Source organism: Larus michahellis, chromosome 1, assembly GCF_964199755.1.
Source record: "Larus michahellis chromosome 1, bLarMic1.1, whole genome shotgun sequence".
Classification (NCBI taxonomy): Eukaryota; Metazoa; Chordata; class Aves; order Charadriiformes; family Laridae; genus Larus; species Larus michahellis.
In genome coordinates, this window is record NC_133896.1 from 126586820 (window position 1) to 126608958 (window position 22139).

A 22139-nucleotide genomic window follows, 5' to 3' on the forward strand; every position below is an offset into this window, starting at 1 on the left:
CAGCCAGAACACCTCCAATGCCTTCGCACAGAAGCCAAACTGTGGAGCAGGGAGGAAAGGAAGGGCTGGTGCGTGCTTCTGTCCACACCAACCTGAAATTTGGATGAAGCCGAGGTGCACACCGGCTTGGAAACCAGAACGCTCTTCTTGGTCTAGTAACGTATATGCAGACTTTTCATCCATCATCATACAGATGCCTCCTAGATTAATCTGATCCTTTACCCTGCACCTCAAAGTCAAGATCCGTGCCAATGGTGACCTACCTGGGTACTGAGCCTACTGCTGCAATAGCAGGGACACTGCTGATACTCAGGAGAAGCGTTTGCACAAGCTCTGTCCTGCTATAAGCCACCTCAAGTTTGGCTCCTCCTCTCTCACTGATTCATCATTTAAAGCACAGACATAATTCTGCTATGCTAACGTCACTAGGGAAATGTTTCAGGCACCTGATACCCAGCAAACTGAAAGGGTGAAGAGAATTTGCTAACTGCTTTGCCGAAGAGAATGCTTTGTATGCATGAATGGAATTTTATCTTGCCAAGTATGTAAGGTTGAAAAATTGGAGAGAACCGTCACATCGTGATGGCCATATGATTGGGTTTTGTGTATACAAAATTAATGTTCACTTAAGACAGGTATAATTTCCAGTAGAGATAGTGTTTTAATAATTTTTTATATGAAGGAAAGAGGAAAAGGAAAATTCTAATTGCAATTCAAGTGATCCCTTTTTGACCAAAAGGAAAATTCCACCCAATCATTTCAAAATGCAAAGTAATAGCACACTGTTGTCAAACTCCAAATGCTTTAATTTTTCTGTGTACTTTGCTATAAAAGATCTGCTTTTTCCATCAGAGACCAGTCAACCAACTCATTTTCAAGTATTTTTTTTGGCAATTAAACACCTGGGAACACAGTGAAAAGTTGTTTTCTTCAGTCTTCTAAATCTTGCCTATATTAATGTGTCTGTATCTCTTTTGTCTCTCTTTAGGGTAAGGGAGAAAGAAGGTATCAGAGTAAACCACAAGTGCAGGTGAATTTGCTTCACTTGATATCAAAAGCAGCTAGCAAGGCTAGGACAGGTTTTCTTGTTTAATGGAAACAGCTATACTGCAACTACAAAAACTACAGAGACTGAATATATATGAAATTCTGTGATGATTAAAACTTTAATCCCAATGAACTACTGACCTTAGCTGTAATCTCTGAGAAATGGGGACAAGCGCCCTGTGCTTAGGAGAGAGGAGGTTGTTGGAAGAGATTCTTGCTTATTTGACCTGGGTTTGCCTGTTTTCCTCCATGCATTGTTTAGGATGGACTATTTGACAGATGCATGAAATTAGTTGTTTTGGAGCCTACTGGAAGGAATTTGTAATTTTTTGCACATGCATATAACAGTGTTTTTTCTTTCTGTTTCAATAAATCACATTTTTGTCATATACTTATTACTGATAAATGATATATGTGCTGTCATTTTTTAAAATACAATTGTGCCATGATACACATTGGCTCTCACAGCACACACACAAAAAAAAAAGCAATGAAAAAACGTTAGTGTCTGGCTGCTCACCTAAACCTGAAAATCAGACATGACATTTTATCATGCTATGTAGGATTCTTAAAGTTTTGGCCTTATAAAAAATTTTGCATTTGACTGTGCGGAGGAAACAAGTCTTGTTATAACTACGTGAAAGAGAAGTTCTGGGGAAATGCTGATAAAAGTATTGAAAGAATTGGAAATTATCATTAACCCCCAGAGCAAAACAACAGAGATAAAATTGGGAACATTCACCTGCCGTATGGGATGAAACACGTTACAAGGATGCTGTAATTATTTTTAGAACAAAATTATAAGCCCAGGAAATAGGGCTAGGATTTTGTTGAAAGAGAATCCTAAACAAACTGACTTCTGGAAACACTTGGACAGAATAGCCAAACCACCTCAGCGCAAGATGACTGTGCAGTAAACAGTTATGATTAATACATAGATATTTATAGTCCTACCTTAGATTACATTTGGTTTTACAATGTATGCCGTGTTTTTCATTTTTTACCCATTATGGTAGGCTACTTTGAGTATGCTCTTCTATATTTTAATCTACTTCAGATAGTAAAGCCTAAATCCTCTTAGGATTCTTGATTCTGAAAAAATTGCACATGACCAACGTAAACAGCAGATTTATTAAAAACAAACAAAAAGAATCTCGATCTACAGTAAAACAAGAGCCAATTTTATGAGTATTGAAGTCTAATACAAACTAATTAGACCCAACAAAAATGTAGTAGCTTGCTAGTTCTATGCATTTAAAAAGCTACAGCAAAAATCCTTAAATGTTAAAGGCCACATTCACTGTTACACTCCAACAGCTATGCAGTGCTCTGGAACTGAAAAATACTTATGGTTGTACCTCCTTTTTTGTGCTTGCATCTCTTTCTTTCACCTCCACTTACTCACCTCCCCACAACACATGCTCTGTTCTGTTCACTGTAATCCTCCCTCTGAGCTCACACTCCATACACACAAGCCCTAGCCCTTTCTTCTGCATGGTTTGCATGCTCCAAGAATGCAACTAGTGAATTACAAGGCCAGCCATCTATTGCCTGATTCACTGTGATTTGTAAAGCACATCTTCAAGATGCCCTGCAACAAAAATGCTTTAAGTATTTGAGGTCAGTGGAAAATATGATCCCTAATGCACTTACTCTCATTGAACTAGAGCCAAGCTGTAGGCTCTAACAGCCATGGGAATGACCTAGGCTCTGAAGCATGAAGCGTGTGCTACAGAGTCCTGTGACTATTTTCTTTTTTACCACCTGGGCAGAAAAGAAGTAAGAGTAGCTCTCCACGCTGGTACAGGGGATTATTTGGAGGTGGTGAGTGGAAGCTTTAAATCCACTTGTGAGAACTGGCAACGCACCTGCCGCACAAAATCCAATTTCTTCTAGGCCCAGAGACACGAACACCACCCCCTCTGCCCTCGGGCGCAGGCACAGCCCTGCCATGGCACCACCTGGCAGGCCCCCTTCCCTGCCCAGCGGCCTTACAGGCCTTGGGCGGCTGCCCACGAGGTCCACCAGAGCCTTACAGAAGTCCTGGAATGCGTTTAAATAAAGATTAACGCCGGGTGTCAGCGAACCGGGCACAGCGAGAGGCTCTTTCCCACAGCCGCCTCGGCGCACCCGGCGGTGGCGGCAGCCCTCCTCCCTCCCTCCATGGGGTTCCCGCACAGCGCGGCCTACCCCTGCCCGGCCCGGGGGAGAGCACAGGCAGGCCGGGGATGGCCAGGCAACCCTCCCCTCCGGCCACCTGTACCTTTGGGCACCGCAGGCCGGCCCTAACGACTCCGCCCGCTAAGGGCTGTCCCATGCCCAGAGCGGAGACACAGGGGGTGCCTGCCTCTCCTCCTCCGCTCCGCGCAGGCGCGCCCCGCCGCCCCTTCCCCTTTATTTCACCCGCTTTCCGGCTTAACCCCTGCGCGGCCGCGCTGGGCCCGGGCGGCGTCGCCCCTGGCCGGCTGGGCTGCGGCGCTCCCCGGAAGCGGTAATGCTCCACCGGTGATCCAGGAAGCGGATGAGCTCGCCCGCCTTCCCCTCTGGAGCGGCGCTGCGGGGAAGGGGGTGGGGGGAGGCGGGAGGGGGGGGGGCGCCAGCAAGGCCCCGAGGCGGAGCGGAGCGGCCCGTCCCGGCCCAGCCCCCCCGGCGGCGGCGGCGGCGTTTCCATGGCGCCGAGCGGGCGGGGGAGCCGGGGCTGAGGACCCCGCCCGCTCATGGACCCCGCCGCGGCGGCGGCCGCCGAGGAGGAGGGCAGGGAGAAGCCCCCGGTGATCTACACCATGGAGAACAAGCCCATCGTCACCTGTGAGTGCGCCCCGCGCGCCGCGACGGGCGTTAACGGTCGTTGCCGGGCTGAGGGGAGCGGGGGGGGCGGGGCAGCAATGGCCGTCCGGAGCGGTGCTGGGGGGAAGCGGGGAGGCAGGCCGGTTGTCCCGCTCCGAAGGGCGGCCCGGGGCGGGGTCCGGCGGTGGTGGAGGAGGCCGAGGGGCCATGCGGGGCTATGCGGGGTGCTGGCTCGGCGGGGAGGGCGGGAGCGGGGCGAGGCGGAAGGAGGGCGGCCGGTTGGGAGGGGGGCGGCCCTCGGGGCTGAGGGACTGCGAGGGGCTCTGGTGGCGGGTGTTGGCTCTTTACTGGTTCCCCTTCCCCCCTTTTTAACGGCAGTGGGCAAACTTGGGTTTGTTTCTGTATGTTTATAGTAAATAACAAAAGAGAATGTCACGCTTACAGGTGCTTAGGGGGAAGAGAGTCCAATATGACAATAAATCTTAAAACCCCAAACTTCTTGCCAGTGAGCTTTGTGTGGCTTTGCTCTGGGTAAGAGAAGTCACGAGAAGTAAGGTGTCCTCTGTGGCGAGGATAGATTCCCACTGACATTATAACTTAAATCTTAAACTACTGTGCTTTGGTTTCATCTCTGAGATGGTTTATTTAACAAACCGGATCATGTGGTTCCAGTGATGAATTAGTTCTTTTAGGTATCAGAGGCAGGCACCTGGGACACATGTGGTCTGGTCCTGAGCTAAACCGTGAGCTCCTATGCTCTTACAGGTATAGAGGATTGCACCCAAAGTTCCCTTAAAACAAGCATGTGAACTACATCTATAGTACTCTTAATAAAAACATAAGATGAATGTGATGACCATAGAGAATTCTACTAACAAAAGGTAACCAGTGGCTGGCTGTTTGTTCTTAGTCGAGAGTATCTCTGTTGATGACATAACTAACTACACATTTGCACTTTATCAGGAAAACACCAGGAATGCTTTATGTGCATGTGAAATAGAAACTATTTCACAGGTGCGTGTTGTCAATTTGTTGAAGTAAGCATCCAGTGATGATTAAGGTCTCAGACTGATAGTGGTATTTTAAAAAAATACCCAACTGTAACCTCATAACTATAATTATGGAGCTCTGTGTGTATATATGTTTTCTTCAGACTTTTATAAATGTGCTTTTTTCTTTCTTAAACTTTTTCTTTTTTTTTTTTTGATGCAGTTCATAAACTGAAGTCAGTGGTATCTCTATTGAATCTTCTGTACTCACCTACTTCAAGGCTTTTGAAATCCATTTCACTTCAGGTTTAAAGTCAGAAAAATGTATTGATCAGAAACATCTGAAGGATATTGTTGCCTTCCTTGTTGGTGTTGTGCTACTGTTCAGGCTATGGTGGATTGTTTTTTTTGATTTGCTGGCTTTATCCTGTATTCAGAATCGGAGAGTCTCTCTGTGTGTGAGAGGGGTGGCGGTGGTGCTGATACCTGTCACTCCTTACTGTTCCTGTATGATTTCAGTCCGTTGAAGTACATGGAGTTTTACCTCAGGCTTGCTTTTTTGTTGGTAAATGCAGAAAAGGACTCTCTTTGTGCAAGGAAACTTTCAGAATTCCAAATGTTACATTTCATCAGACTTGAGTAAAGCCCAATTATCTGATATTGCAAAGGATATTAATTTCATATAGTGAGTGAATGTAATGCATGGTTGCAAAATGTTTTGGACTTATCACCATACAGAATGGTAGCAGCATACTTACGAAAGAGATATGAGGTGAACGTTATGTATCATTTGTAAGTCTTGCTCCTGGACTAAAGGAATCGTTTCTGGGGCTGTGGACAAGGGTGACAGTAGTATCTTTAGTGGTATGGACTAAAATGGCTTGGTCTGAGACAACCTAGTTCAGAAAATAAGGCTAATTGAGCAAAAGTGCTCAGAGATGACCTCTCTGGTGAATGTAGTAAGGGTGACTTGCTGCCATTTTTAAACTAAAACATTAACTTTTAATGGTCAATGTGTTTTGCCTTAACTGTTTAGTTTCCTTTTTTCTCTGTTCAAAGAAGTGGAGTACTTAGAGACCCTAGTATTTCAAACAAATGCATTCAACAGAAATGATTTACTTGAAGGAACGCTCTTCTGAGCATTATATTGCTGGTGATTTATGAGGAGGTGAAGCTTGGTCTTCCAGGAAAAGGATTGTTGCCTCAGTATTGGTTTGTTGGAAGGTGCATTCAAAGCCACGATACTTGAAGCTGTTCAACAAATACAGTTTATCCTTTGTTTTGTGGTTCCGATTTCAGGCAGTTGGAGTTGTCTGGGATAACTGCCTCACTTAGCAGGCCCACATGAGGAGAAAACAGACCTGCAGGGGGATGGCTAGTTTTTGATAGTATGAAGAAGAGTGAAGGTTAAGTGAAGCTGTGTCTCAGAACATAAGTATTTCCTCTTGCTACAAGATTTAGATTAATCTCTGTTAGGCAAACATTTGTATCATGAAATACTCCTGTTAACTCTTAGGGTTTATTCTTAATAAGGGAGAACTGAAGAGAGAGTTTTGTTTGGAATTAAACTTATTTTCGACACTGTGCATATCGGAGATGTTTTGTAAGCAAATGTTTCTATCTACTTGAAATAAACTTGACAGGACTCTGAAAGGAATGCTTCTTTGGTAAAGAGAGTTATGCTTTCAAATCTGTTTGTTGGTATTGTAACAGTAGTTATTTGCTATATTGGTACAGTCCTCAACTCAGCGCTCTATGTATGTGCTGGCCTCAGCCTATAGAATAAAAATGGCAATTTCCACATCGCTTGTATATTTGATGCCAATTGCAAATGCAGTTATTGTCACTAGTCTTTTCATGTTAGTACTGTAACTTAATAGTTTTGTCCTCAGGATTTGTTTGTAGATACATTAGCCTTGTATTTATGGTATTTGTATTATTGGCAAAACCCCACAGTTTTAACAGAGAGTTTAGTGTAATAGACTGCATCTAGGCAAACTGTCTAACCAAGAACTTCTAAAGGCATTTTGCCTAGGCAAACAGACAACCATATTTTTTAAGTGTGGAAAAAGTAGTATATTCACGGAAAGATGCTGTTCCTTTATGTTTTTTTTTTCCCTTTTCTCAAGATGGCAGCATCCTGTTTAGTATTAAATCATTCTTGTCAGTTAGGACTGAGTGCCGTGATGATTCTTTTCAAAGTTAGTTTGAATCACGTTTTTATACTATCGGTTTTACTAGGTTGTAAACCCACTGGGGAGTTTCACTGTCCAGCTGTGGTTATGCTCACTCTGACACATTACTCTCAATTCCAGTCTGTAGCAATTTATCTTCATTGCTACCAGACCTGGTATGTTTACAAAGCATTTTGAGTCAGCTTCTATCTTTCTTACTGCTGTAGAAATACTATTTTTAGCATAATTAATTGTTTTTTATTTGAAGAGGGAAGTTGAGCGTTGGCATGAGGCATCTTGAACTTGGGTAGTTTCTTTGCAATGTTGACTTGACATAATCTTTAAAACAATGCAGATTACTTTCCTAGGAAACCTAAACAATGTTGCTTCCTTCTCATGAGTCCTCTTTGAAACTTTGAGAAAGAGTTTGGAACTTTAACATAATGTTCTTGAACGTATATATCAACCGAGTGTTCTGATGAAAGAACTTGTCCTTTTGTAGCTGGTTTGCACTTAAATTTTTAGCGCTGCCTATCCATATGAAGAGGAAGCTGAATACTGAAGACAGTCCTTCTAAATGAAGTAATTAATAGGTTTTTCGGAGCTTTCCTACCAAGCTGTTCTTTTGTAATTATCTTCATGCAGTTGTTGAATATTCCTTATCAGTGTGTAGTACCTGTTTATATATTGTATGTGTGCATATTTGTTATCATGGTCAATACTCTGCCTTAGTACAACGAACTTTATATATAATCTTTGGAGAGAATGGGATGTATCGCTTTTATCTGTTCCATATTCAGAATGTGCTGTGATACAGCAAGAGCAAAACCATCAGCAAAATCATTGTAGGCCCGAGAATGGAAAACGTTTGCAAATACCTACAAGAGCAGTGTAAACAGAAAAGGTTCATAAAAGTAAAGGGGGGGTGGGAAGAATGTTACATCTTTTCGGAGTGAAAATAAATGCTTGCAGTTAAGAGTATTGTTCTGGGACTGGGAGAGCTTGATTCAAAAGTTATTCTGTTACTAATAGGTAGATGTAATAAAAAATGTGCCAACAAGAAGTGGTTTGTCGTCCAAGTGATTAGAACGATTTGCTGCTAGTGAAACCCTTTAAACAACTATATCCTATAAATGCATTTTTCCTGTTCTCAAACAGGACTCCTGTCTGCATTGTAAATCATCACTATCTTGTACTTGATCCAGTATTATTCTGTACTTAAATATCTGATTACATGTTATATAGAAGCAGCAGCATATTCTTGTTAGTGTTAACCCCTATTTTACAAATTTAGTAGTGCAGCAGTAAGTAAGGATTTAAAGCTTTACTAAAAGATTTTATTTTGCAGGCTACTGGTGCATCAGCTAAGATTTTTATATAGCAATTAAGCTGTCTTGTGTTTCAGTTTTTAGACCTCTCTTAAAAATGGATCTGGATTGAGGGGAGAGAACCTTTAAAAGAAACAAATACGAAAATCCATCAACCTTCCAAAACTTCAGGTGGATCCACTTATAATAGGCTAGTGAATTATGAAGAAAGTTTCACAGCAGAACTCTTTGTCAGTGGAAGAATAAGTGGGATCGGAAAGGTTAGCTGTGACTGATATTTGGGCATAAAAGCTAAACAAACCCACACCAAAGCTTAGTCTTGGCACTGAGCTCTTTTATAGGTATTTGAAGCCTTTTATCTCAGTTGTCTGGGTTTGTTGTTGGTATCAAAGAAAAATATTTGTCTGCTTTAGTCATCTGACCTCAGGATTTTTTATTTTACATTGCCTGTGTAGTTAGTGGGTTGGGATAACTTCCTCGAAAAAATTAACTGTGGAATATCCAGATACTGCAGTGACAAAGCCTATAAGCAGCTAAGATATTTGGAAAGTGTTAGACAAAAATAATAGATTATTGGGGATTTTGGTGATTTTTAGGCAGGCATTAAACTAAAAAATGTCAGTATTTTATGGTTCTTTTGTATCAGACAGCTGTCACGAAGAGTGCCGGTTCCTCTTGGGTGTCCTGGTAAGGTGGTCATTCTGGTTCTTGTATCATTCCTGTAGAGATTTGCAGCAGAACAAGCATCCTAGACAGGGGTAGATGGAAGGGAGGATGGTTGCCTTGACTTGATCTACCAAAATGTCAGGGAGAAAGTCAAGGATGAAAGAGTAGAGAAAAGAAAAATCTGGGACCAGTAGCATAAAATTTTAAAAATTAGTACTTTGAGTGTTCATGTTGTCTTCTGGAGATTTATTGACTGGGATACTTGGTCCCCTTTGCATTAAGGTATAACATAAACAAAGGGTGTTTTGGCATTAGGTGCCCATTTCAGTTCTTGGCTAATGCAATTTTTGGAATTTTTACCTAGGATTAGGTTTATGGTTATGAGCTGCTGTATAGAGATACAGGCTGTCCTTGAACAAAAGAGACAGATGTTCTTTACTTAGTTTACATAATGAGTTTTTACAGCCAGGTTCACAATCAAGATTCGTTTGAGTAAGTTTTGTTCCTCTTTTGCCTGACCTGGTGGTCATCTTTACATTTTGGATGTCAATTTTGTGGACGTCAAGTCTTTGAAGGTCATAGAAATGTTTTTAATTTACACTGTCTGATTCGGTGCTTGATTTATGCTCATTGTAAAACCCTTTTAAGGTTCTGCTGCTTTATTTGCATTTGGTTTCTGGACAGATACCTGTTTGGCTTAATGTGTTAGTGAAGTGTTTAAATAAGTGTCAAAGAGCATGCCTTCTGAACTCTGTAATGTGGGAAAAAAAGGAAACATGCTTTCTTCTTTCTTCCCTTTCTCCAGAAGTGTTTCTGTTTAGTGTGTATCATTTGAGCATTACTGCTTTCTATTATTTTGTTAGTTAAAATAAGTTTTACCACTTCACGTACAAAACCACCCTATACTTGGAGTGGCATCACTTAAAGAATTACTGTGTTTTTTTCTGAATTTGGTGTGTGTATTTACATCCATATGGGTAATAGATTAATTCAGACGTACATGGTATAAAAGCTGAGACAGGTGCTCCAGGGGCTATGGATTAGTAATTTTTTCTGTTGTAAAAAATAATGATAATTAAAAAAAAAAATCAATCAAATATTTAAATAAAACAATCAAAAATATTTACTAGACTTATATTATAAATTAGAGAAGCTGTAGAATGTATTTTTAAAATGCACATAAGTATAAATTTGAAATGTATAATGATTAGATTAATATTATTTATAAATTATTTGTATTAGATAATATAATAAAACACAAGTGGTGCACTTCTTACTGTGTTTTGTGTGATAAAGGATGACTCTTTAATGTTACTTCCTAGTTATCTCTATTGGGAGATTTAAGTCTTATTTAATTCTGTGAGATTCTGAAAGAGAAAAACCCTTCTCTGGAAGGCTGCAGAGTTTTAGTAATGATAGGATTCCAAAATTACTTTTCTTTCCCTTTTACACACATCCTTCCTTCTCCTTTTCGCCTGTGTCTGATCATTCTTTACACTTTGGCTAGGAGTGTCTTTCCTCCATTACTGAGCATCCTTTGAGTGAGGGCTTAGTGTTGACATCCATCCACTGAAATGAATTTGTTGTGATACAGTTGTACTTAGGCATCCAGCCACATTAATCTGTTTTTTTTTTTGCATTGATTGGTTTTTTGTTTGGTTTTTTTTTGGTTTGTTTGTTTTGTTTTTTTAACCCACAAAACAAAACCCCCAAATCAACAAACTAAAACAACCCAACCCAAACAAACACACCCTGCCTCTCCCTCCCAGCCTCCCCAAAGAACCACCAAACCAAAAACCAACTACAACAAAATCTTTGAAGCAATTCTCAGACTTTTGTGGAGGCTTTTGGGGTTTGCTCTAAGTTTGAATTCCAGGGTTACTTGTGCTTTTGCAATGTTTCATTCAAAATTCATAGAATTCAGTCAGATAAAAGCAAAAATTCCTCTAGTGATGTGGTTTGGGTTTAGTTGGGTTCTTGTGTTGTTGTTGTGTTCTGTTTTTTTTTTTTTTTAATATACTTTGGAAAGTAGATCATGGATGCAGCAACTACTAATGCTTCAGAGGCAGAAGAGTCTGTTCTCCCTTTTCTCCTCATCCTAAAAGATAGTCTTGCCTTGATCATAAATATATTTTTACATGTATTTTATGCTCCCTCAAAACTAATGCAGGAGGAAAAATTAAGTGGGTTTAGAGCAAATATACCTTTCTTAAGCTGGTAACGTGATGTGGTTGTCTGGAATAGCAGGATGCTTAAACATTATAATTTAGTAGTTCCTCTGTATTCTGGAATAATCCTTTTTACTCAAGATGCTGAATTCTGAAACTTTTTTGTGGCATATATTGGATTTTTAGGTGCAGTATAGAAGGAACACTTTGTTACGCTCCAGAGGTAAAATACATAGTTTTTTCTTTCAGTGAGGAGGCTCCAAACTTTGTAGGGTATCGTTTTGAGGTGGTCCTTACGCTGTTCCTAAATCACTAAGCGTTACTTCCCTTTCTAGAGGCAGTAATGAGTTGCAAATCAATAGACTGTTCTTCATGACCTCACTCATAGAGATGTAACTTTGTATAAGATAGCATTAACAATGTGACTAACACTTGCTTAGGTATTCGTTTTAGACATTCGTTTATAGTCTTAAATAAGATTTTTTTTTTTTTTTATACTACACTTAATGCAGACAGAATAGGATAAAGGTGAAGAGTGAAGTATAAAGTGCTTGTTTAGTAGGTTTCTGAAGACTTAAGGCTAAAGCACTAATAGTAGAGTGGGCTTTTTTTTGTTTGTGTGTTGTTTTTTTTTTAACTATTCCAGGAAATTGTATCACTGAATAATACCTATTTTGGTCAGACGTTAGAAGATCTGGTTTTGCTTATTCTGGCACCTAATCAGGCTCTTTAGTTTTTATTTTTTTTTAAATTATTATTGTGCAGTGATAGAATTATGCTAGTAGCCTGTAATCAAAATAATAGGTATGAGAAAATTGGGAAAAGATGAGTGGACTAGAAAAAGGTTTCCAAGATAAACTAAAGCGTGCAAAGCTACTGTGGAGGTAATTCCTGGCTGTGTGCTGGGAGGTGAGATTGCATGGTGGGGCGGAGAAGAAAGGATGTCAGGTACTAGGTACTTCTCCAGCCTTAGCTGCCTGTTCCACAGGAAGGTAAGAAGAAAATCTGTTCAGGTTGGGCTGTACAATGGCAGATGATTATATAAAGGAAACAGGTGTAAAACTACCAGAAAATAGCAGAATTGCCTATAGGCCTCTTAAAATCTTAATCAGAAAATGTAGCTCTTCAGGGGCAAGAGTAAAGTCTCCATAGGAGGAAATAACATTTTTATTTTTATTTTTTTTAGAATTAAACTGCGCTCTCTGGTAGAAGAGAATGCAGTCAGCCAAAGGTGAGGCAGTAAGGAGGAAGTACAGGGAAGGGATAACTCAGGGCAACATGCAGATGAGAGATTTAATAAGTGATACCATTCAACTAGTATGGGCCAACTTGTTCTCCCAGATTTAGAGAGTGCACATGATGTAACAGTTTTACATCTATGATCAAATGCAGTGGCAAATATATTTTTGACCTTACTCCCCTCTCAATTGGACATCTCTGTTTGCCAGACATCAAATGCCACGTCTTCTGTTTAAGTATCATGAAAGGCTATTTGGGCATTATGCATTGGCTAGTGTGGTGGATTCGTCAGTCTGGATTCAAGCGTGTCTGACAAAGTGCCCTGTTCCAGAGTTTACCATCTTTTTGTTCAAAGATGTTGATAACCATCAGAAATTAGAATAACTTACTCTAAGCCTGTCTCTTCCTTGTCATGTCCTCCTTGTACCCAAAGGAAAAGAACAGAATTTAAGAATTGATATTCATAGACTAGTGATAATATTTTTTTTGTATAGTGGATCCTACATTTTGTTCCAGCTTGTATACAAGTAGCTATTCCAAAGTTGCATTTAGTGCAGTTTTTCAAAGCCCGAGTGGTTAAAGCCTAATCACAGATCTGCGTGTCAGCGTGGGGCCAGCTCCAGGGGACCTGTACCGTGTTAACAGACCTGAGGTTTCTGAAGGCAGCAAGGAATATGGCAGTGGGCACGGAGCTGCTTTGTATTAACAGCAGCCCCAGAATAACGGGAGAGAGGAATCAAACCCAGTAAAGCACAGAACTTGTGCTAATGCTAGTTTTCTCGTGGTAGGCCCAGCTACAGAAGGGATGTGAACTACCGTCTAACCAGACTTCTGGTTTGTGAAAGCTAAATTCTTGAGGCTAAATTAATCTAAATACTTTGTTTAGCCAATGGCTCTGGCTAAGGAGTTGCTTGTTTAGTTTTTAGAGTTGGACCACCTATATGGATGATACTCGCTCTGGTATATGGATTATGTAGCTACCTGGAAAATTGTAATAGGAAGTTATAACAGTATATGTATTATGTGCTTTGTTAAAGTGTTGTAGCAGGTCATGAGAGCATGTGATTTTAAACAGTCAAGTTCAGTGCTAGACTCCAGTTTCCATATAGCAGATAAAATTACACCTTTTTATTGAAACAACCAACCATTAATAGTATACTTATTACTCTCTCTTCTATAATTTGCACGTAATAATAGATTAATACCTTTCACTTTTAGGTGCTGGAGATCAGAATTTATTTACTTCCTTATATCCTACACTTTCTCAGCAGCTTCCTAGAGAACCCATGGAATGGAGGAGGTAAACTTACATTTTATTCTGTGATGCTATTTCAATGTGTGTTTTTAGACTTGGGAAAGTGTGTATTATTTGTTGTCTGAGAAGCTGTTATCATAAATTGAGTTGAATGTAGCAACTGAATTGAGGAAAGGAGAACTTAGATAATCAAGGTAAATGTCGTTCAGGATGATCATTTGCACTTGGCTATGTTGAACTTCATAACTTCATAAAGAAAAATTATGGTAATGCTGTGTTTCTCTTTTTGGTTTTGTGGTTTGTGGGTTTGTCTTGGTGTGTGCTTTGATGTGCTTTGACAGCCATGTTCTGAAAGTGACATGCTTTCTGTTTAATGAGAATATAGGTAGAATTTATGCGGAATTAGGTGCACTTTCCTGCAAGAAGTTTGGTATGGCACACTGTTTTCTCATTGGAAAAAAATGTTGGGAATTTTCTTATTTAGAATTTTCTATTTTTAGAGGTCCTAGAGATACAGAAAATCTTTTAATGAAAGACGAAAAGCTTTTAGCTCCTGTTCTTGCGAAAAGGAGCATCTATCGCATTTCAAGTGATACCAAATTTTAGTTAACTTTATGCTAACTGCAGCAAGCATAATTTGTGACTTTCCAATACCAGAGTATTTCAGTTTATTCCTCTTCCCCAAAGTACTTGTTCATTTTTATATTCTGCTATGTATGTCTCATCTGCTAATTTGAATTTTTAAACTTTGCAGGTCTTATGGCCGTGCTCCGAAGATGATTCATCTAGAATCTAACTTTGTTCAGTTTAAAGAGGAGCTACTGCCCAAAGAGGGGAATAAGGCTCTCTTGACTTTTCCCTTTCTTCATATTTATTGGACAGAATGTTGTGTGAGTATTAGGAAAACATCATGAAAAACTGACTACTCAGATTTAAAGATGAAATCGTTTTGACTTTCTACTTGTGCTCTCTGGTATTTTTCATTTGCTTTTCATGCTTCTTTGAACAATTAATTCTGCATTACATAAGCACACATACGCAGTATTATTGGGAAAAAAAGTTAGTCAGCCTGAGTACTTTTTACCATAAACAGTATTTCTTTGTAATGTTGCTTGACACTAAGAGGACAGGCTTTTGAATAACCTAGTTTTTCCAGTACTTTGCCATGAGAAAACACAGGATCTAAGTGTGTTACTGCAGTAGCACAGCACACTTGCTTCATAATACACATATGTGGCCAGAGTATTTCAGTTATAATCTATTCATGAGGTTAAATCTTAAGATATGTATTTTTTCTTTAGTTCATCTTCTGTATGTGTCAGGTATTAGTACGTGTCAGCAATCTAAACTAGGCAAGATTTGGAATGTCTTAATCCTGTTTATGTACAGTTCACTGCTTTTTGGTTGGCCTCTGTTAGGAATTAATTATCCAGTTGAAGGACAAAGGTGACATCTGATCTGTGACCAATCAAAAAATATCCAGAACAGCCTTAAGAGTTGTCTGAATTGATCTGTTTAAAACCAACCCAAAAGCCAAAAAAGTGTCAAACAACACTTCTGTGGTTTTTTTGATTTTTATGGAAATGCTTTTAAACAGATTAAGATTTGAGCAATGTTAGAAGGCACAAATATCACACTTCTGCTACTATGTGAGAATAATGTTCAGCTTTGTAATTTCAAAGATATTTTTGTTGTAAAGGTCAAGAATGTGTAAAATAAGAGTTTAAATCAAGATTTTAAAATATAATTTCAGTAATTTAAAGAATGATAACATACCAAATACTAAGATATATTTACTGTTAACCAAAATACTAGAAATCAATTAAATTCCAAGACCAAAACCTTACTATACTTTACTTCATTTGATTTCTTTCAGTGAGTGAACTTACTGGTCACTAATTTTCTTTGATGTGTCTTTCTGTTTGTCTTCTGTTGGAACAAAATTTGCCTTTTGAAATTGTTCAGAATATCTGTTTGATTTGATGATTCATCACTTCTCATCCCAGGACACGGAAGTGTACAAAACTACAGTCAAGGATGACATCACCAAGTGGCAGAACGTCCTCAAAGCTCACAACTCAGTGGACTGGCTAATTGTGGTAGTGGAGAGTGATGCCAAGAAAAAGAATAAAACAAATATCCTTCCCCGAACCTCTATAGTAGATAAAATAAGAAATGACTTCTGTAACAAACAAAGTGACAGGTAAGCGTTCTTTTACTTGCAAACATTTTAACCTTACTAGTGTGCTGATTTAAAAACTCAACCCTATGTAACAGGTTCCTTGCTCATTTAAGGACTTACCAGCGTTCAAACTGATGGTAACATAACACCTATGCTTTGAAGAAGGCTGACACAAGCAATAAAGGGAGAAGTTTATTTTCAGTTCTTCCTGGATTCCTGGTGGCTTTGAAATGTGTTTCAAAAAGCTCTCAAGTATCTCCTCCTGGCTAAGAGAGGTTTAAGGGGAACAGTGTGGTGGTAATCAGTTTTTAGAACTTCAGGGTTTCTTGCTTGCTTAGGTGCCGGTGAAAATGTTAACAGAATTATAGGTAGTGGGAGTGAGATGAGAGGGGAATATGAAGCCAGTAGGGCGTATTTTTTACCATTGTACGTTCTGCCTTTCACTTCATCACCTTTCTGCTATGATATAATTGACTTAAAGCCAGTTTCTTCAGATGTTTTTATTCTAAGGAAAATAATATTGAATATAAGAAACTGGTTTTGCTTTCATTAAAGTCAGCAAAATACACAAATCTTAATTTCAGACCAACTTTAATAGATACTGTCTTCCTTATTCTGAAACATTGCGCTGAGTCTGTTATGTCTACTACATTTTGTTCTTTTAACCTGAAGAGTTAACTTTAAACGGGACAATTTGCCCTGAAGAATGAGTGACAGGATGAACATTTGAAGTTGAAAAGGGTAGATGGAAGCACTCATTGTACCTTGTTGTGAGCTGACAGTGACTGGCAGGTCAGCATGTTGTAATACACTGTACGTGTGCAGCACTTTCTTTGTACCTAACCAGTGTTTGGTATATTATACGATTATTTGGGCAAATAGTTTGAACGACCAGAGATATTGTTAGCTTTTTGGATGTTAGTAAATTGTGATAGAAAAACTGAGGGAAAAAAATGCTCTAAAAAAGACAGATTTGTCTGTGAATTAATGTGATCTGTTTGTTTATTTATTTTCTGATAGAAGCAGTGGAAGTTTTAGCATATAGGATTGAGATACTGTTAGAATATATTATGAAGGATTATTTTTAAGTGACTTAGGAAAGGCTGACTATATGTGATCTAATGGATCTTGATTTGTATCTTGCATAATCCTTGCCAGGAGTAACTATAATTACCATTCTGCTGATTTGTATTGCTAAGCAGCCTTTTTTTTTTTTTCTTGGATAGCTACTGCATTACTTATGTTTAAGTAATTGTAATAATGTATCCATTATTTGCTTAAAAAAAAGTAAAGCTTTATAGTATTCATTTTGCAGAAAACGCTTAACTCTTCTCATAAACTGTATCACAGACTTAAAAATACGTGGAAAAGTTTTTTAAAAAGCCACCAAAAACCAAGCAAACAAAAAAACCACAAAACCCCAACATACCCACCCCAAAACCACCTCAAAAAACCCACCCCAACCTTGGTTTTTTTCCTCTGATTAGTGTAGAATGAAAACATAAATTTTGTTCATTCTGAATCAGTTGGGTATTCACATCTATATGTGAATTTTATGTTTACCTCCTCAAAAATAATTTTTATCAATCTCCTTACAGATGCGTGGTACTTTCTGACCCTTTGAAAGACTCTTCCCGTTCTCAGGAATCTTGGAATGCCTTCCTGACCAAACTCAGGACATTGCTTCTCATGTCTTTTACCAAAAACTTAGGCAAGTTTGAAGATGACATGAGGACTTTGAGAGAGAAAAGAACCGAGCCAGGGTGGAGCTTCTGCGAGTATTTCATGGTCCAGGTAAGCATCTCTTTTTATTGAAGAAAGAACTCAAGTCCTAATTTTAATAATGGTTTTTTTGTTGTTGTTGTTGTAGTTGGCTTTCAGGTACTTCTAATGTTCTGGTCATTCTTTGAGGGCTGGGGCAGGAAATATGAAGACTGGTATAAAAGCAGCATTTCTAGATTTTGTTTGCAGCAGGTTTGTGTTCCATTGTAATACAGTGCTGTTACAGAAGCGAAATCTTTTCAGGCTTGTCAAAGTTTTATAAACCTGAAGCAAACAAATTGCATCTAGAAAGTGTTTTAGTAGTTGCTCTTGAATTTTGGGTGAATGTCCCATTACTGTGCCTGCGCAAAGACACTCAAACTTGTAATTGGTATTTAACATGAAGGTTGCTGTGCTTTCTTTGTTTAGATTATTATCAGTATGTATGGATATGATTTTTAGAAAAGTGTCTATCTTGAAGTAATCCATATAGAGAATGCACTGAATTCCATTTTTTTATATTTCTAAATATGTCTTTATTTTAGCTGGTACAGAGAAAAGCAAGAAACTTCTGTTTGATAGAATGAAAGGTCTTGATTCCTTTGGAATTTTCTAGTCCTTGTACAGTTCTGTTCTCCATACCAATTCCACCTCATCTTCGTATCTCCTTTGACTTCATGCGCTAGCTCTTGCATATGACATATCTCATTTTCAGACTTTTTCTACTTACCATTTTGGCTCTCTTCTCTGTGTACAGCTGAACCTTTATTGATACTGCAATTGGTGCCTTCGTAGTGTAAACAGAGAGGGGAAAATATTACTATTATGGGAGATGAGTTTTCAGCAAATTTTGGGGGTTTTTTTGAAACTTGAACTTTCAATAGATGTATGAACAATACCTTGTAGTGAATGAGGATCGGGATATACAACAGAATTTACTGGCATAGCTGTATGACTTAATCTTCTTTTGTGAATCTCCTTGTATTAGAAAGAAATGGTGCATCTTTTACAATGCAGTTTTTCCTACATGTGTGAATACTGGAAGGGGAAGAATGTTGGAAAAAGTAGTTCCCAGAGCTCTATGTATGGATGGGGGCAGGCTGCAATACCAGACATGACTAATACCAGTTACATGTTCCTTGTATTGTTTGTGTATCAAAAGGAAGAACTGGCCTTTGTCTTTGAGATGCTGCAGCAATTTGAGGATGCGCTAGTGCAGTATGATGAACTGGATGCCTTGTTTTCTCAATACGTTGTCAACTTTGGGGCTGGTGGTAAGTGTCTTAAAATGTTAAGTGTATTAATTTTCTCAACTATGCTTCCGCTAAACAACCCAGTGCTTTGGGTACCATATGTGTGCATGGGAGAAAAAGATGGTACATTGCAGTGGAGATGCATTAGGTGGTTTGTGCTCTTCTTTTATGGTGTATGCAAACACAGTGCACATCAGTTTATTATTTAGTCTATTAAAGTTTTGGTTTTCATCTCTGAGGCTTGGAAGTAATTTTTAATGAAAACCTGCATTTTGCTCTTAATCGATGATCATTACAAATGGAGCCCTGAAACTTTATAATTACCTAAGTATGGATCTGGCTGGCATACAGTTGCTGTTTTCACAGCTCACTGCTAAGTTATTCAGTAAAGAGCTTCCTGGATAAATGCATTCAGTTTTGTCTCAAATTACATGAGACATTTAGTAATCAGTACAAAACTGAATAGAAATCTGTGCTTAATCCGCACTATGGAAGATTTAACTTTCTCTTCAAGAAAAATTACCGTGCGAGAAATATCAAATAACTTTAAACTGTTTTAATGAGCTAAAGCATATGTTGTTATGTAACAGCTTTAATCAGGTATATGTTATGAATCTGGTAAAAATATAGTGCAGGAGTAATTGCAGTGAAATTTATTTGTCCTGACTGAGCCTGATGCTATACCTGAAAGTGCGGGCACATCTATCCATGATGGCTGAATAAGAAATACTTAAGTAGATAAAGCTTGTTTGTTTTGAACTTCAGGTAGGCTTCATTGCTAAGAAATACATTACAAACTGATTGCCCCCATACTAATAACAAATATGCAGTTAAGACAAAATGCCTATGGGGTTTGAATGTTCTGAAATTCAGTTATCTACGTAGCTGTGGAAGTTCTGCTGGTTTTTGTTTTGTTTTTGAAGTTAAGACATTAAGTCATTTATCCATATGGTAAACTTTAGAAAGAATATGCTATCTTGAACCTCTGGAGAGAGGAAGAAGAGACTTTGATAGAAAGCAGTGATTGATTCTTGGATATTAACTTTATTTACTTAGATGGTGCAAACTGGCTGACGTTTTTTTGCCAGCCAGTGAGGAGCTGGAATGGTTTAATTCTCCGAAAACCAATAGACATGGAGAAGAGAGAGCTAATTCAAAATCAAGAAGCTACTCTACTGGACTTGCGTAGTTACCTGTTTTCTCGCCAGTGCACGTTATTAATCTTCCTGCAGAGGCCATGGGAAGTTTCCCAGCGAGCACTGGAGCTTCTTCACAACTGTGTGCAAGAACTCAAGCTATTAGAAGTGAGTCAGTGTAATATATTCCATTATGTGAATGATTTTATCCAATGATGATCTAACAAGATTTTTGGAGTTTAGATGTCGGTGACCAGAATACAGTAAGCACTGGCTGTGAGTTATCGAAATGATGCTGTAATAACAGATTGTAACAGTGCTACAGGTGAATGTTTCATCATGAGGATGTCTTCGGAAAGAAATTTGGAGACATCACATCCAAAAACCAAACCTGTATTTAGTTAAAGTATTCTAGTCTTCACCTGGGAAGTTAACTTCTTAAGCTGGTAGGTAATTTATCTGCTTCTTTCCTGGATTTATGACCAGTCTCTTGAACTGTAGTTCCCGTCATTTAAATCTATAACAGTGTTGCATTGAAGAAAATTAGGCACGGTGGTTAATATGCTGATACGCAAGCTACTAATGTGTAACAAAAAGTGATTTTGAACTAGAAATGTTATTTGCAGTAAGGCTTTTTAGTGCCTTGCAAGTTGGATGCTGCTTTGATAGCCTTTTGTGGTTCTTATTTGTGATTTCTTTTGGTGCCCAGTAATGCTGTTCTGTGTTATACATGTGTCTCTGGCTATCTCTTCCAATGACGGAAGAAAGAGATAGAAACAAGTGACAGCGCTCAAAGCTTTTTGTGGTGTTGCATGCCTCTATGCATTACCACCCCTTCCTCTATACTTCAGTTTCTGTTGGTGGTCTTTAATTCTTTAAAGAGGCTTTATCAGGGATGTTGTACACTGATCGTCCTCCATGTATGACCATGGATGTCTATTAATTGAAATACATCTTTAAGAACGGCTTAATGTGCATGAGAATATTCCTGAATTTCACCTTCTGACTCATCCATATCCTTAATCCTGTGGGTGTCTGGTTCTCTATAGTTTTATCTGTGCTATTATAACAGTAGCTGCTAATTTTTGCCTGTCTGACACTGCGGTAGTAAGTTCTATCTGTTCATCTGCATTTAAAGGCAGAAAATCTACTTCAGATGCATTGCCAACACCTTCACGTATTCTAAAACTAACAAGTAATTCCCACAGATAGTATGTTTTGTGTATGTGTTTTGTGGTTGTTTTTTTTTTCTTTTCCAAAATAAATACATTCAGCCCTCTAAATCTCTGAAGGTACTTCCTGTGGTTCCCGTTTTGCTCCCCTCCAAGTCTGTCCTGCACCCCCAATGTCTGGGGCTCTTCTCTGCATTGTCTCTTATTTCTGAAAATTCTTTCAGAATTCAGCTTGTTTCAAATGCACTGTGGTTGCACGATGATCTTTCCTATCACATTAGTCAATTACCTAGTTTATTATGGGTTTCAAGACTCTTTCAGAGTCTTTCTAAAAGGAATATTTTTGCATTGTTTATGAACAGGATTTTGAGACACCATTACTGTGATTATATTCCAGATCTTTAGTTCTTGAAATGTTCCAGTATCAAACTCTCCTGTCTGTCTTTATCATGTCATGAATTATAATCCCTTCTTGTTTTCTTCCCTCCCCTCCCCTCCCCCCCCCGTGTGGTTTTTTTGTTTGTTTTTTTGTTTATTTGGTTGGTTTTACCTCTATTCTTTAATTAGTTGTCCAGTGACAGATATCTTGTCCTTTGATTAACAACCTTATTGTTGTGAAGGAAAGTTAGATTAATTTCTTTTTTTCAGGTTTTTTAATCTACTTCTTAGTATGCTTTTAATTTCAGTCTCAGTTAAATCTGATGTCTCCTTAGGAAAGCAGTAGTATTTACAGAAATTTTTCATAACTCTGCTTTCCTTAGGTTTAGTTTCCAAATTTTTTGAATTTTTCCAACTACTACTAGTACCTATTAGTCCTCTTTTCCTTCTCTTTCATCTTGGTGAATGTTATCAAATCTAGTTAATATAGTCACTGTCTAGCTGCTTAGCTGTCCTTGTTTCATAAACTAATATATATAAATTATTCAGGAGGTAGTGAGAGTTGGCCTGGTTTTTGTGTCATCTCAGAGTTAGCTCTTCCAAG

At 38.7% G+C, this 22139-nt stretch overlaps 1 protein-coding gene across 1 annotated transcript in view; it reads left to right on the forward strand.

Annotated features, from left to right (window-relative positions):
• Window positions 1-3600: 3600 nt before the first annotated feature.
• The window catches only part of TRAPPC10 (trafficking protein particle complex subunit 10), a 44794-nt gene continuing 26255 nt past the window's right edge, over window positions 3601-22139 (forward strand). The window contains exons 1-7 of the mRNA XM_074603164.1: window positions 3601-3855; window positions 13617-13698; window positions 14408-14543; window positions 15660-15856; window positions 17434-17629; window positions 18759-18870; window positions 19906-20153. Coding sequence (XP_074459265.1) covers window positions 3765-3855; window positions 13617-13698; window positions 14408-14543; window positions 15660-15856; window positions 17434-17629; window positions 18759-18870; window positions 19906-20153 — 1062 coding nt within the window. The 5' untranslated portion in view covers window positions 3601-3764. The remainder of the gene's footprint in view (window positions 3856-13616; window positions 13699-14407; window positions 14544-15659; window positions 15857-17433; window positions 17630-18758; window positions 18871-19905; window positions 20154-22139) is intronic.